Genomic DNA, 15591 nt, shown 5'->3' on the forward strand with positions numbered 1-15591 from the left:
GTTTTTTTTTTAATTTCCAAAGAAACAAACCAACCACAGTTAATGAAGCATAGTCTGTCCAGATAATTAGGCTATGCACATCAGTAGGCACTTGTGCTAGGTGGTAAAAACATATGGAAGGTATCACATTTCAAACAACCACAGGGTTCCTAGGAATAATTAATGAGATTCATAACTATGAACAAAAATAAGCTCATTACACATCTTCATATTATTAAATCAAGAACAAGTCTTCTTCTCCCCAATTGGTTTTTCTTAGAACAAATTTCTGACACAGAAGAGAAAATTTGTTTCATATTTTATTGAATTTCATTTATATTAAATTAAAAATATATTTCTGACAGATTCATGTAACAAAAAAGCAGAACAGTTTTCAAATTGTTCAGCTGGGATGATCAGTACGGAATGAGGCAAAGCAGGTCGCATTCTATAATTGCCTTGTACAGGTACAATTCTTTCCCAAGAGCCAAGAGAGGATCCTTGAGAACTAACTGAAAAGCCTAATAACAGAAATTTAAAAGACAGTGTCTCTTATTTTCAAATAACAACAGAAGTAGGGGGAAGGGGGAAAAGAAGGGGGTGAAGGGTTACAGAAGAAAAAAGATTAAGGAAATTATACTAAAAATATACCTAACATTAAAAAAGTTAGTATGAGTTAAGTGCATAATCCTTCATAGATAAAATAGAAAAAAATCAAAATAACATTTTACAACACACAATTGTCATATCCTATTGTGTAAGCGAGTGCAGAGGTTGAACATGTCACAATAGTGCTGAACACAGAATCACAAGTAATGTCAAAATTATAACTTCCAACCAAAAAGAAACAATCACAAGCCGATTACTTATATACAAATCAACCCTAAAGACAATTATGTTCCAAATAAAGATGTCCACAAACGAAAATCAAAGCAACATTATCCTTATTTACAAATGCAACTAGCCATGTCTTTAACAAGCTATAAAAATACTATTCACATTTTCAAACATACAGTAGTATTTTTTTTTATTTCAAAAGGCAGCTAACTTTGAACACTGGGGTTTAAATGAAACACTGATGGCTTACCAACTAGGTATTTTTGCACCTCTGTCCTTTGAAGGTACTTCATAAGCGAGAGGGCTTGTTTTCTCTTTACAAGTTAAGAACACAAGGAAACGAATACAAACGTATAAAATACCTTAAGCCTCTGTCTTTTTGGTAGTGTCTCCCATTAACACCTGATCTTAGGAACTATTGTGATGCTTGTATGAGATGAGTGTCTGAAAGAAGATTTAACATGACATGTTTTGTGCTATGAATTGTCTTACAGAGTGGTCTCATTTTCATTTGATCTTGTTACAATGGTGCTCAGGAAAGACATGAACAACTAGTCATACCATGAGACAACGCGGTTTCGACATGCAGCAATGCAAGTCCCTGGAGCTCACAACATGAGATGTAGACGCAACGGCCAGTGAGATGTGCATTCAAAGTTAGCTGCCCTTGGACAGCTGCTCAGTTTAGTAATCGACCCATTTAACAGCAGTACCAATTTATGCTACATATTTCAAAGTACCTTACTTTAAAAGAACAGCTCACATATCTACATTTAGAAAATAACTTTTGTAGTTGATTACTGTAGTAATCCCAAAAGGGTTCTTGGAGTGCTATGGTGCAGTCCCTTCACTCCCTCCTCCCAGCCCCTGAGAGATCCAGAAATATACAGGAAAATGACTTGCACGCGAGGGAAAAAGTACAACCCTTCATTAACTGAAAAATCTGGAAGTGAGATCCAAAAACCAGGTTATGTCAATATATAGGACGCATGGTTTTCTTTCCTTCAAAAGGCTACAGGCTGGGGCACACTTTACACATCAGGGATAAAGATAGCAGTCAAGGCAAAGTGGCTTGGACAAGTTAGACTATTGCCTACAGGCGTGAAGCTTTGTTTTCTTATATTTGTATATTTGTACAAATATAACCATGTCTCACGATATGGGTCAAACTCAGTAGAGTCTTGAAAGAAAAATGTTCTTAGAGAGCGTAAGCAGAGAAAGAATGGCAACCTCGTAGACAACATGAGTTTCCATTACAGTGAAACTGCACTCATTACATATTTCTTAGATGGATGAATGAAACCAATAAAAGATTATAGGGAATTCCCAAAGCTGAATAGCCTTTACCGTTTAGGATACTAAGACTCTTCATTTGTGGGGGAAAAAAATACAGCAGCTACAAAACATTTTTGATCAGGAATAAAATAAGATAAAGTAAATAGGTTAATGTGCTGGCAAAACTAACTTCTCAGTGATATGTAAGGTTTTCATGAAAAGATTAAATCTGAGACCTACCAAGGGCATGTGCCCCTATGTGAGTTTCAAGATTCATCACAGGGCTGACTCATCTCAAATCCTACAGAGAAGGACATAGTAAAGGAATCAATCTTCATGGAGAAACATGAAGAAAAAATTAATATCACAAAGTATGCTATGTGCAGTAATTTATTTGCACATAGTTCAAACAATGTCCAAATTGCTGGGATCTTTTATGAAAAAGTCAGGCATGTGAGAGAAGAGGCTAAGTCATTATTTCACAAAGCAGGGTGTGGGACCTCAGAGATCCTCTATGGCTTAAGAGAGATACAGCATCGAGGGGACCACTCCAAACTAGAGTGGTGGAAAAGTGAAGACAATGGAGGTGGTTGTGCCAATGGGAAAGGAAAGAGGATGGTATTTTCCTCTAAGGTCCAGAGAGAAATGAGCATTTCTATGATACCTACCAAGATAATCACTTATAAAACTGAGGGTCAAAGGGTATTTTCCAGAGAAAGCATGAGAACATCCATGAAATTGGGGCTTAGAGTCTTTTCAGCTCATGACCAGAGAAGCATCTTCTTCTGCCCAAAATATCACCTGGCTGGGAAGAGGTGAGGCAGGGGTCCACAAAAGTGGCACTTCCTACATTTTTGCAAAATCAGGGGGACTTGAACAGCGTGTTTAAATTTTCTACTTTTTTTATGGGGACTTTTCTGTTAATGAACATAACAAAGCAGCCCATTGATTTAAAAGCCATTTGTCCACACAAAGAAAAGGTTTTCCTGACCCAACCAAGTGTCCACAACAGCTTCATGTTTGTAACTGTAGAAACAACTACTCTGCAAAGACATCTCTGGGATTAGAATATTGTATCAATTCTACCCAGAAATATAAAACCTGGCCCCACTGCAATATCTGTAATATTAAGGCCTCCGCTGATCTTGGCATTTTAAGTTATACCCAGTCTATCTCTCTATTGCTATTCTTTCTCAAGCAAATGGCAATTAGAAGACATGAGTCTGTCTTTATGTGTCTACATGGGTACAAGGCTGTCCTTCACAATTCCATATACACAAGGAGAGGCATAGCAGAATTATCTGTCCGTAGCATATACAGGAGTGAATTTATCAGATTTTTTTTAACAACTAGCAGCCTACACACCTGGATTTCTTATTTGCTGCATTACAAATCATCAGTTTAATAATTAGAGTCCAAAATAATGGAGATACAGCAGTTTGAAATGCTGGTTTTAGCAATTCTTTATCAGAATATTGTTAACTAGTTCCTGTTTGTTTTGGGAAACCAGAGGTATCAAGGAAAAAGAAAGGACATGCCACAAAATAAATGTTTTGTCTGCTTAGTCAATGGCACCACTCATTCTCTCTCTGCATAAGGTAATAGAACATTTACATTTCCTGAATTTCATTTAGAGACCCCTCACTTCAAGTCATAATCAACATATTTGCCTGTTAAACTCTTCAACGTGGTGCTTGCAAGACAAATTCTAAAAATTTCTCTTTACATTTAATACATTTTTAAAAGGTAAAGGAGTAAGAATATGAGAAAAAAATTAATTATAGTTCTTTAAATAAATTTTCACAAGTGGAACCAGCTCTCTACATGCCTACTTTCAGATATACCTAACAAATAGCAATTTTAAAGGGTAAACTTATATTTTACTTCGCAAAATCCAACCTACACTTTCATATCCTGCATTTTATTTTGTTACATTATAGTTTGTGGTTAATTTTCTAACTTAGTTTATTTAATAATATTAAAATCATTTAATGTCTGATAACTTAACTAAATCTACATCTTACAGCATTTTCATGGTCTGCCCAGTTATATACATGCTTTCATGATCTTTACCTTTTCTATTACCTTATGAACTACATACACTAGTTAAATAATCAACATTTATAGATGGATGAATAATTCAAGTTTTGAAATAAAGGTTAGATAGCTAGAAAAAAACTTGTATTTACATCCTTCCCTGTCGGGCTTAAAGAATTAAATTTTTCTTTTCACTTTCGACACTTCAAGAAGCACACCCATAGTCCCTCCAACTTCAGATAGCAGCAAACCCTCACAGTCCTTTTAAGGGTCTGTCGTTGGCATTGGGGATATTCCTGATCTTCATGCCATGTCCTGCCTTTAGAAGCTATTAGCACACATTATAACACGTCTTAGATGAATACTCTTTCTTCTCTGAAGCCCCAGATAATCATTCTTCTTGATATACTAAGAAAGAATCCCATATTTTTACTTTGTACCTTTTAATATAATTTGAGTATTTATTTTTTTATGCTATTTCAAGATTATTACGTGAGAAAGCTCTCATCCTAACCCGTGCCACTAACATTTGAAAAACCAACCGCTGCTCAGCAGCCCAAGCACCTCTGCATGGTGCAGGGTGCTTTGTGGTGCTGGGTCTACCCTGGTTTACAGGACATCTTTCCTCACCTGTCTAAGAAGTACTTCTTTAAACAACCTTTCCATTATACCATTTTTCATACTTCAAAATAGGATTCCCTAAGGTAGGTATAAACTACAAAATTTGTTGATTTAAAAATATAGTTTGTGCAACTTCACTATTCATTTTCTTCAAATTGACTGAATTGATTCTGCATATTAGCACAGATCCATCTAGCCTCAGGAACATGATATTCCAATGCACCTTTCAGGCTTTGATTGGCATTTGAACATTACGCTCCACTGGGTTGACCGAGTTATTCTTTGGAACAAATGGATTTTTTTTCTCCTTCTCATCCACTCTGAAATATGTTTTCTAAGGAGAACAAATATATAACAAAAGGGAAACCTTCAAACAACTGAAATCAAGTATGTACTACAAAATTCATTCAAAAGGAACAATAACGTGGAGCCCTCATGAAACATTTTGGATCACTGTAGATTATACTCACATCTATCTCCAGTTATTAGTGGAAGATTACCTGATGTCCAAGGGTCTCATGTTCTTAAAATGGAGGAGATTACATTCACTGGATACATTTCTATTACCTTAAGAGTAAAAAAAAAAAATACTGTTCTAGCCTTCTACAAAATAAACAATTGTGCTTTCCATATCATAACAAAAATATACGAATACTGTAAATCAAAAGAAAAAAAAATCAAGTTCCAGTATCCAACAAGGGTGCTGTCAATGCTGAGTTGGTACAGATTTATCCAGAAGTTGGAGGCTTATATTTAAATTTTCATAAGTACTGATGTGAGGTCCCCTTTTCCTGGAGACTCCTCTGAATGGGTGAGAGTGCTCTAAGCTGTCATGCTGTGGCGCCTGAATTATTCTTGGGAAATTTATGGTTGAACTTTATTAGAAAGTATCTCAGAAACCCCTTCCTTGCTTTTCCTCGCTCTTTTAGCTTACCTCCCTTTTCAAAACGTAGAACGAAACTGGTCCCAATGCCCCCAAGGCTCTTGGCCAAAGACCAACATTGACTGCTGATTTAATGGTCAAGTTAGATCCAGGCAGGCAAATAGGCCAGTGATGCAACATCCTTCTAGACCGGTTTGTGCTTAGATGATAGCGTTGAAACTATCCTATTTGTATATTTTAGTAACTTGTAGGATCTTTCATTTGTGTCTCAAATGAGTTCACTAGAGATCTTTTCACTAACAGCTGATTTTATGACTACTCACAAAAAGTTCATGCAATCTTATTCTTTAAATTTATGAAGAAATTCAAGTGTCATCCCAAATAAATCTAGACTAAAATGTTTAAGTTAGGAATAATATTACATTTATCTCAGTATTTCCCACATAACACAGTGCTTTTAATAGACTCTAAATAAATATTAATTGAAAAAATAAGTCGAAGGTATTAATGGATTTACATTTTCAAAACAAGCAGAAACCTAGATTTTTTTTCTTTTGCATTCTCCCCTCTCAATTCTCTGTTTTACCATTTGGAGATTTTTAGTCTAATTGCTTCTTATAATAGAGTCAAATTTGATCCCACTATGTCAACATTAGAAAAAAAAATTTTAAATCCAAATGACCTGGGATGGATTTTCTTAGAAAAGAGAGACATATCCAATTCTCCTAATAACTGATCTGAGGTTCCCTTTTTCTGGAGACTCATTCCTACCATTTGTTCCCATTATTCATATTAACTCAGCAGGTATTCTCTTGAAACAATACATAATAAAGATGGTCCTATTACTAGGATTCTGTGTTTGAGGAAAGGAGTTATTATATAAAGTATCAAAAGATTAGTATGTGGGATATTAAAATAATTACATGAGAATATTTTTCAGGTTTATTTACAATTTTTGCCCCAAGGATCTATCTATAAGCTGTGAATGCTTGTATTTCTTTTTTTGTTATACCAATTTATGTGCAAAGAGTTACCTTCCCCTTATTATAAATAGAGTCTCATACTAGAAATTCCATAGAATTCAAGCCCATCGTTACTTGCATTTCTTAATATTCAGTATATAAACTGGAACAACTTTCCTTGCGTAGCAAATGTGATATCACATGTAGATAACGTGCTGTCCCTGTCATCATAATCCCTGGATACTGTTCCAAAGTCCTAATTTGCTTGGTTTGGTATTTCCATAGTCTTTCTTTCTTTAAGCACTTTTTAAAAAATGTGCTTAAATTAGCTATTTTGCTGGTTGCTTCCATATTGCTTCATTCAAAATCCAAAATGGAGTTCAGAAAGAGAACAAATAAAATTATAGTTTAAGTGCAAACTACATTTCTGAGTATCTTCCAGGTAGACATACCCAATCCAGTGTGTTTCTTCCAGTTCAATGGATTCCCCATTGGATCACCCCTGAAAATATCAGTAGTTTTCATGAACCACACAGAACTGTCTCTTAGTTTCCCTTCTTTTTAAAAAATTACCAACTGCCCATCAAGTACTGTCATTTATGGAGGAGGAGAAAACATTGAAGGATGAAAAGGAATGGGGGTGGTACATGTTCAATAGTGTAAACTCAAAAAAAAAAAGTGAGATTTGATGCTATATTTGACTAACATCTTGGCCTCCCTTTCTAATTTTAAAGACAATATATTTAAAATAGTGGCCATTCCACTTCCTTTTTAAAATTCTGATAATTTATAGCAATGCATAAAAAATCTTTGCAATTAGAAATTAAAGCCAAAAATAGGGGAGAAAGTAGTAATACGAAGGACTAGAGCAAAGCAAAAACAAAAAGGAAAATAAAATAATAAAAAAACACACAAGAAAGCCCTCCAAACAAAATTACTAGTTATAACTCTGATGTAGATTTAGAAATGAAAGCTGAGTTAGCCACGCTTGCTTGTCAGGATAGAAACAGTGGGAGAAAGAAATTTGGATTCTCAATCCGTTATATTACATATTATAGAAAAGGTTATCTTTTACTTATTCTAATGTAAAGGTTATTAGGGCTTTCAGGGATGCTGAAACTGTACACATCAGTTCCTGTAGACAGGAACAGATAGCATGGGTCTTTCAAGACTCCGCATTTAAAAAAAAATAGAAAGAAATTTGAAAAAAGAAAAAAATTTGAAAACTTGTTTGACAGCAGGCAGTATTGCCTTGCCTTTGCTGGTTCTGTCGCCTGACCAACCCATGCAGAGAAATGAAGAAACAGTGTGGTTTTTCCCGTCTTTCTCTTTCAGTCCTTCCTTCTAATGTTCAAGTTAGATAAGCACATAACTATCATCGCATCTCTACAACTTCCCCTGGGGAGTTTCAAAACTACTGGCCTTGGGAGTAGAAGGTAGACCGTAAGAGAAAGAGAGGTGGCAGGGAAATTGGAGCGGGCATGTCTTTCCACCTTCAAACCACTGTTGAGTTTACACCACAGTATTCCGGTGTCTGTAGGGTGGAGGAGGCAGCACAGTGCCTGGCTTCAACGAGGAGAACTCAGAGAGGTATTCGGGATTCTCTGCCACGATAGGCCGGATCCGTCCATTTTGTTTATAAAAATATTTTGTGCTGTACTCCTGCAGGTAGTCTGGATGCTGAAAGGTGCTCCGAGGGGGCAGGCTGTGGTTCCAGTAGTCAGGGTTGTCGAACGCTTTCTTGGCCTTCTCCGGCACAGACAGTACGGTGTTCTTCAGGTACTCGGCATTCCCCAGCGTGTTGGCAAAGGTGTTGAGGTACAGTGGCTCATTCACATACTCATCCTCTGCCTTGGGTGGACCAGTGGAAGCATTGTGGTATTCGGGATTATCCAAAGCTTGAAGGTCTCCGTTTTTTCTCCGAGAAACAAAAGGGTTCTCTTCGACAGGGTTCAGATATTCTGATAGAACACGAAAATACCAGTTAACATCTGCTACCTGGAAAATGTTAATCAGAGCCAATGTTAATACAGAACAGTTAGCTTCTTTGTTCAGAACAATAAAGCCAGGGATTCTCACAAAACTATTTTGTTGATTACTGCTGTCATACAAAAAAAAAAAAAAGAGTCAAAAATGATAAGGACAAAAGAAGACGCCTGCAGGGCTGCTATCAGTGTTTCTGTCGCCTAGATTGCTCTTTTTCCCCCTAATTGCCTTTGTCTCTCCTACATATGGGGCCAGTTATCCAAACTTATGTTGGAAGATGAGACAACCTATAAGGGTTAAATAGCCTTTAAGTACTGAGAAATCAGAATTTTTTAAAGGATATTGAAAAATAAATATATCTAAGCTGAATTCTACTCCAAGATCAATAGATGAAGTGAAAGAATAGCATTTTTATCAAGTGAGGTTTACTGTGGTATCTGTATAGTAACAAGGATTTGATTATAGATGTTTTCCAGAAAGCTTTATCCATAGGAAGAGAAACATCTAAGAAGAAAAATTCAACTTAGGTTAGACATCTAACATGCTTCTAAAGTGACTCGCTTGCCAATACCTATGCTTAACAATAAAGTATAACAATTTCCAGTGGCTAATGATAATCACAAAATAGCAAACTATTAGTTTGAATCATATAAAATATCACTATTATGTAGGTTGGAAATGATCCATTAGTCCCTATTTTGTGTGATTTAATCTAACAAATTGATATAAAATAGGTACTGGCCCAGAATTATTTTTAAAAATAATGCTAATTAATGTTGCTCTCCTCAAGTTTAATTTCTCTATATTATGACTATATATATAGACATGTATCTGAATATACAGACATATTTTTGTCTTGTCTTTTATATACACAAAAAAATGACACTTTAGCTATTCTTACTTTGCTGAGATGCCAACATTCTGAAATAAACTTTCTATCCCCCATACTTAGTTTGACATGTAGAGAAAAAAAATCTCATCAACTCAGGGTTATTTTCCCCTGGATATAGGTCTATGGATGTACTTAAGTATTTAGCAGGGTAATGAATATCTCATCATCATATACTACATGAATTACAGTTCAATAACGTACAAGGCACTCTCATTTCATCCTGTATCAATCCTGTGAAAAAAGAGGTGCAAGCTGTATTTTTCCAGCTTTATAGGCAGAAAACAGAGATTCAATAATGTATGAAGGATCCAATTAGCAATGAACTAGACTTCAGACCTTCTAACTCCTCCTGAGTAATCATCTTGTTCTTCTGCACTGTTTTCATTATTGCCCCTATAGGAGTGGGGTGAACTTTACCTTTGATAAAATGTTTTAATTTGAAAGGGGCTCAAAGCTACTGTCATTTTAAGAAAAATATATGAATAAACCTAAAAGGGAGCCAGAAATTTTTTTCCCCCCAGATTTCTGAACTTCTTCATTAAAAGTATAGGAATGTCTATCCAGTGGTGGGCAAACTCAGTAGTCAACAGAGCCAAATATCAACAGTACTTCTTCAAAATAGACTCACCCAAGGCAAAAACCGACTTTTGCACATGGGCCATGAAGTTTCAATCGTACTGTATGCACCCCGTTTCGGTACTCAAGGGGCCAGAGAGCCGCATGTGGCTCGTGAGCCGCAATTTGCCGACCACGGGCAAAATGCTCTAGTCTTTGAGAACTAAGCATTCCTTCTACAGAAACCTGGTCTCTTAGTATTCAGAGGCAGAATCTGGGGATGCTCTACAGTGAGCCTATACCTTTGCCTTTCCCATTGAAGATTTTGTTACCTTTTCTCAATAAAATCTACTTATTATCCTAATGCAAACCATGTAACCAACTATGCGGTTATACATAGAGGAGTAACTCCGTGGCAGAGTTGAGAATCTTCCCAGAGAATATTCTACTTTCAGGGGGATCTGTCAAGGCCTCTGAAAGCCTCCATTTGTGTCACTACTGGGTTACTATAAACTTCATATATTATAATATAAACATCATATAAAATAAGTACTTCTATATACCTAGGTGTGTGTATATATATGCTATTTACAATGTGCATTTCACATTTTATAAAAGTGACTATAGCCAATATTACAGGGCATAATGGGCCCTCATACAGAGTCTTAAAATACAGTTTGCTGTTGACACTGAAGACGCTGAGACAGGATCATCAGTTTTGAATAACAACCATCTATTTTCTTTTTGTGATGCTTTTAATGTAGAAGGAAAGAGGCTTTTTCAGAATGAAAATGTTGCTTGATTTGGGTGTTTAACATTTCCACCATAACACTGTATACTAGTCCCCCCTCATCCATGGGAGATATGTCCCAAGACCCCCAGGGGATGCCTGAAAGAGTGAACAGTACAGATGCAAGTGTGGATAGTACGAAACCCTATTTATACTGATTTTTCCCTATAGATACATAACTTCTCACTTACAGGAAGCACTTTATGGCTTTTCTTTGGCATCCAAATTGCCAGCCTTTCTACTCTTGCACTTTGTAGAAATGATTAAGTAAGTAAGGGATTGCTTGAGCACCATCACTGTGATACAGTTGATCCATGTGAAAATCTAGATGGTTACTAAGTGATCAATGAGCCAAGAGTATACACAACATGGACACACATCCTGGGTGGGACAGAGCAGGGTGGCCGGAGACTTCATCACACTACTCAGAACAGCACACACTTTAAAACATAAACTGTTTATTTCCGCCATTTTCCCTTTGATCGTTTTAGACTGTGGTTCACCATGGGTAACTAAAAACATGGAAAACAAAACAGTAGATAAGAGGGAGCTACTATGGTGCTTTATGAAACCACAATTATGGATATTTTCAAGGTGGAATGATATACGTGTAAGTATATGCAAGGCTAGAACTTTAATTTTTGAAATGTGTCAGAATAAATCCTAATTTTCTGTAATAAACTGGGTCATTTAAATGACACCATTTTAAAGGATCCACCAAATCTTTTACTGGTGCCATTAAAATCTTTGGACGCTTTTGCCAACAATCCCAGTCTTTATGATAAATCCAATAAAACAGTGGTTCTGAACTCTTGTGATATGCTACCTCATTCAAATATTTCAATAACGATATGTTTAGGTTAGTGTTTCTCAGGCTTGACCATGTTAAAAACTACCTGGGGATCTTGTTAAAATTCAGGCTCGTATGCAGTTAGGGCCTGAGACTCTGATTTCTAAAAAGCCAACACTGCCTCGGCTGCTGCTGGTTCAGACAGTACCGCCTGGATGGCAGCAGCCCGGGTCTGTTTCTGATTCACAGACGATGCAGAGTCCAGAGCTTTGGCCATACCCCTGCTACACTTTGCCTATTTTGATGGATGTGAATGTAGAACGGCAATCACTTCTGAACATCCTGCTTGTACCTTGTTTGGGTTTGTCTCGCATAGGGGTCATGTAGCCTTCCTCATCCAGCTCTCCTCGTGGGCTCCGTTCCGGGGCAAACACTGTGGGGTCGGCACTGTACCTCTGGGTGCTGCTATCTTCTTGGACATGGGGTGCCACTGGCTTGCGTAGGGTGCCATTGCAGCAGGCGTCATCAAACATCTCGGCTGTGGCCCCCTGAGCAACGGGAGCTTCTGGGATGGTGCTGGTCGTGGCTCTGTAGGGCACGGGCACTCCCTGTTCTGCGGCAAAACCCCCATCTCGGTACACAAATTGGTTCTGTCAATAGTAGAGACACATTCAGACAACAGTTACTGTTAGGAAGAGTTGCAAAAAATGAATGTGAAAAGCTAAAGGATATGGAAGCTCGTCTTTCAGAAACATGTCAGGTTTGATTTTTGATTGTTTGGTTGTTTTAATTTACCTTCTTACCCCTAGTGGCTAATGGCATTCAGTTACAGACTAATCACACCTAAAATTCCAATTTTTCTTAAAAATTTAAGTCATGGAAAACAATTTGGAACTATATAATCTCTTAATATTACGAAGCACCTACCACCATATGATCTAATAAACATAGTTCACATTTCCCCCCACAGTTGCCCGTTTTTGATAGAAAATTCAAAGTGAATTTTCATGACATATAGCAACATAGTTAATTATAGGCAGTTGCCATTAAGAACAGAAGCACATTGGTGCCATTTGAGTGGCGATGTTTCCTTACTGCATTCTACTCTGTAGTTACTATGACTGTGAGTCTCCAGTACCTACCTGGAGAGTTTCTCACTTTGTAGCTCACGGCCTACCATCATGGTAGTCGAGATAACCTCCTCACTAGAGATATAACTTATGAGCCCAGGGAAAAATCAAAAGCTACGGTTGATGCATCATATCTCCATTTTGGATTATCTACTGAAATAATAATAGATATCAAAAAAAAGGCTGTTTCACAATCTACAGCAAATGCTTAACTTACTGTTGGCAAAGGCAAAATGAGGAAATTATAGGGAGACAAGAGAGAGGAAACATGGTAAGCAAAGACCAAAAATCCTAAAAGATGAAGGTCGATTGTGAAATACTTACTCCTGACATGGGGGTGTAGGCGGGAGGAGGGCTGTGTCCAATTTCACTCTAATAGGAAAGAAAAATGGAATGATGGATATAATAAGAGGTAATATGAATGAAAAAAAGAAAGAAAAAGAAAAGCCACACGAGTCGTATGAACCAGAGAGGAAACCATGCACAACAGTGAAGTTTGCTAAAGGGTAAAACTCTATGCACTTTGACTACAAGCAAGTTTATTGATGTGTTTTGAGGAGATTAAATATTTTAACTCAGTCCCTAGAAAGGAAAATTATGTATAAAAAGTAAAATTTTTAAACGGATTAAAAATTAAGTGCACAATGATTATTCCTCTGATTAGCCCTAGGAGAAAGGGAAAAACAGTGAATGATTAACTGTAATTTTAAACAAGGAAGAGTTTTCTTCATTAATGTTAAATAACTGAAATGGCCTCATACCATAGCCATTAACTTTTCCCTTATAAGAAGACATTTCTCTCAAAGCAGATAGAAGTGGATTTCGATTTGCCTGGAATATTGTTTTTTTCTAACAACTTACATATATTTTTCACCATTTCGGCAATGGGTCAATTTCTTATTTTTTTTTAAGTTACTGTTTAACTTTAATTTAATTTATTTATTTACTTTTAAAATATATTTTCATTGATTTCAGAGAGGAAGGGAGAGAAACATCAATGATGAGAAAGAATCATTGATCTACTGTCTCCTGCACACTCCCTACTGGGGATCGAGCCCACAACCCACAACCGGGGCATGTGCCCTTGACTGGAATCGAAACTGGGACCCTTCAGTCCACAGGTCGATGCTCTATCCACTGAGCCAAACCGGGCAAAGTGTTAATTTCTTAACCTCTCCTTATAAAAAGGTGCATGCTCTTTCTCTTCAGTCTTTTTTTTTTTTTAATGTGAGATCTATGGGGCGGGGGATTGAGCCCACAACCTAGGCATGTGCCCTTGGCTGGAATCAAATCTGGGACCCTTTAGTCTGCAGGCTGACGCTCTATCCACTAAGCCAAACCGGCTAGTGCTCAGTCTTATTTTTTTTAAAGCTAAGAAACAGCAGAAAATTTTAGGAAATTAATTTATATCCTAGAAACCTGCTTTATTTACTTTATTTTCATTTATTTAGAACCAGTAAAATCAAATTGCAGTTAAAAAACAACAACAACAACACAAAACAAGCCCTGGACGGTGTGGCTCAGTGGCTTAAGTGTCCTCCCATGCATGCCCCAGGAGGTTACTGGTTTGATTCCTGGTCAGAGCACAAGCCTGGGTTGTGGGCTCCATCCCCAGTAAGGGTATGCAGGAGGCAACCAATCAATGTTTCTCTCTCATTGATGTTTCTATCTCTCTTTCCCTTCCTCTCTCTCTAAAATCAATAAAAACATTTTAAAAAACAATAGCAAAAATATCTATTTTCTTATAGTTCAATAAACCATCCAGCCTATGGGCTAAGTAAAGGTAGATATAAAAATAAAATAAACCATTAAAGACAATGTTCCTTAGGGTAAGTAGAGGGGGTTGTACAAATACCAACTCTGTTTCTTAACAAAAACTTATATATAGAAATGTAGTCATTAAACACATTGTTGAGAACCTACTGTCTATGTAGGTAGGCACTTTTCTAGGCACTGGAGATAACCAAGAAAATAAAAACAGTTGATTTGATAAGGCTTGTATTCTCTACAGTTTGTCTTTTAATGAACAAAGACAACTAAACTAAACCTCAAAGACAACATCTTGCAACATCAATGAAATACAGCTATTATTCCAGGTCAATTTTTTTTTTTTTTTTTTACCATTTAGAGATTCACAAAACAATCTAAGAAGAATATGGTCTCATGGAGGTGAGCTGTTTAATGTCATTAGTAATTACTGGATAGTACAATTCCTTTAACTTAGTCTGTTGGACTAGCAAAGGGGCAAGTTATAAACCTGTGAGTTATGCACAGTGAGTTTACATTTGAACTTTCCCCACAACTTAGTCCCTTACATGATGGCATAGAAAATATTTATTTCTTCCCTTCTCTAATAACAAAACTTTAAGACACATTAAAAGGCATGGAAAGTTAGAGCTATAATTAAAATGTAATGCCTAGAAGGTGGTATTCCACATTAAATAGACAGATTGCCTTATGAGTTACCGTCCCAATTACAGGTGATGTGGCCAGTCATGAAACACCTCAGATCCTCATTTTCATTCTTGGCCTCTCTACCTCGTTCTTAGTGCAGACAAAGTAAGTTAATGTTTATAACTGAACTTCGAAAGCTCTGCACATATAGAGAGAATATATAAAATTTAAATATTCACATCTGCTAAATCGGATTTTTAAAGTCAAACAATTAAAATGCCAAAGCTACTCATCAAAAAGGCATTTAAAAATGCTTACCTGTTCTACATTACTTTAAATATAGGTATTTTTTGCTAACTTTTAGAAAGATATGAAATCAGATATATTGTTTATATAATTTGAGAAAGGAATTTTGTGTATAGTCCAGTGATATACAAAATAGATGGATGGTATGAGAAAT

The 15591-nt window shown here is 36.5% G+C and overlaps 1 protein-coding gene across 4 annotated transcripts in view; it reads right to left on the minus strand.

Moving 5' to 3' along the window:
* Positions 1-302: 302 nt before the first annotated feature.
* ERBB4 (erb-b2 receptor tyrosine kinase 4) overlaps positions 303-15591 on the minus strand; it is a 901667-nt gene continuing 886378 nt past the window's right edge. For 2 of the 4 annotated variants that reach the window (XM_070422055.1, XM_070422056.1), the window contains exons 26-28: positions 13062-13109; positions 11960-12257; positions 303-8555 (exon numbers count right to left, since the gene is read on the minus strand). In XM_070422055.1, the coding sequence (XP_070278156.1) occupies positions 8107-8555; positions 11960-12257; positions 13062-13109 (795 nt within the window). In that variant the 3' untranslated portion in view covers positions 303-8106. The remainder of the gene's footprint in view (positions 8556-11959; positions 12258-13061; positions 13110-15591) is intronic. The other 2 variants (XM_070422057.1, XM_070422058.1) reach the window with 1 other exon arrangement.

This window comes from Myotis yumanensis, unplaced genomic scaffold, assembly GCF_028538775.1.
Source record: "Myotis yumanensis isolate MYYU_CA2020_CCGP unplaced genomic scaffold, mMyoYum1.0.hap1 SCAF_8, whole genome shotgun sequence".
Classification (NCBI taxonomy): domain Eukaryota; kingdom Metazoa; phylum Chordata; class Mammalia; order Chiroptera; family Vespertilionidae; genus Myotis; species Myotis yumanensis.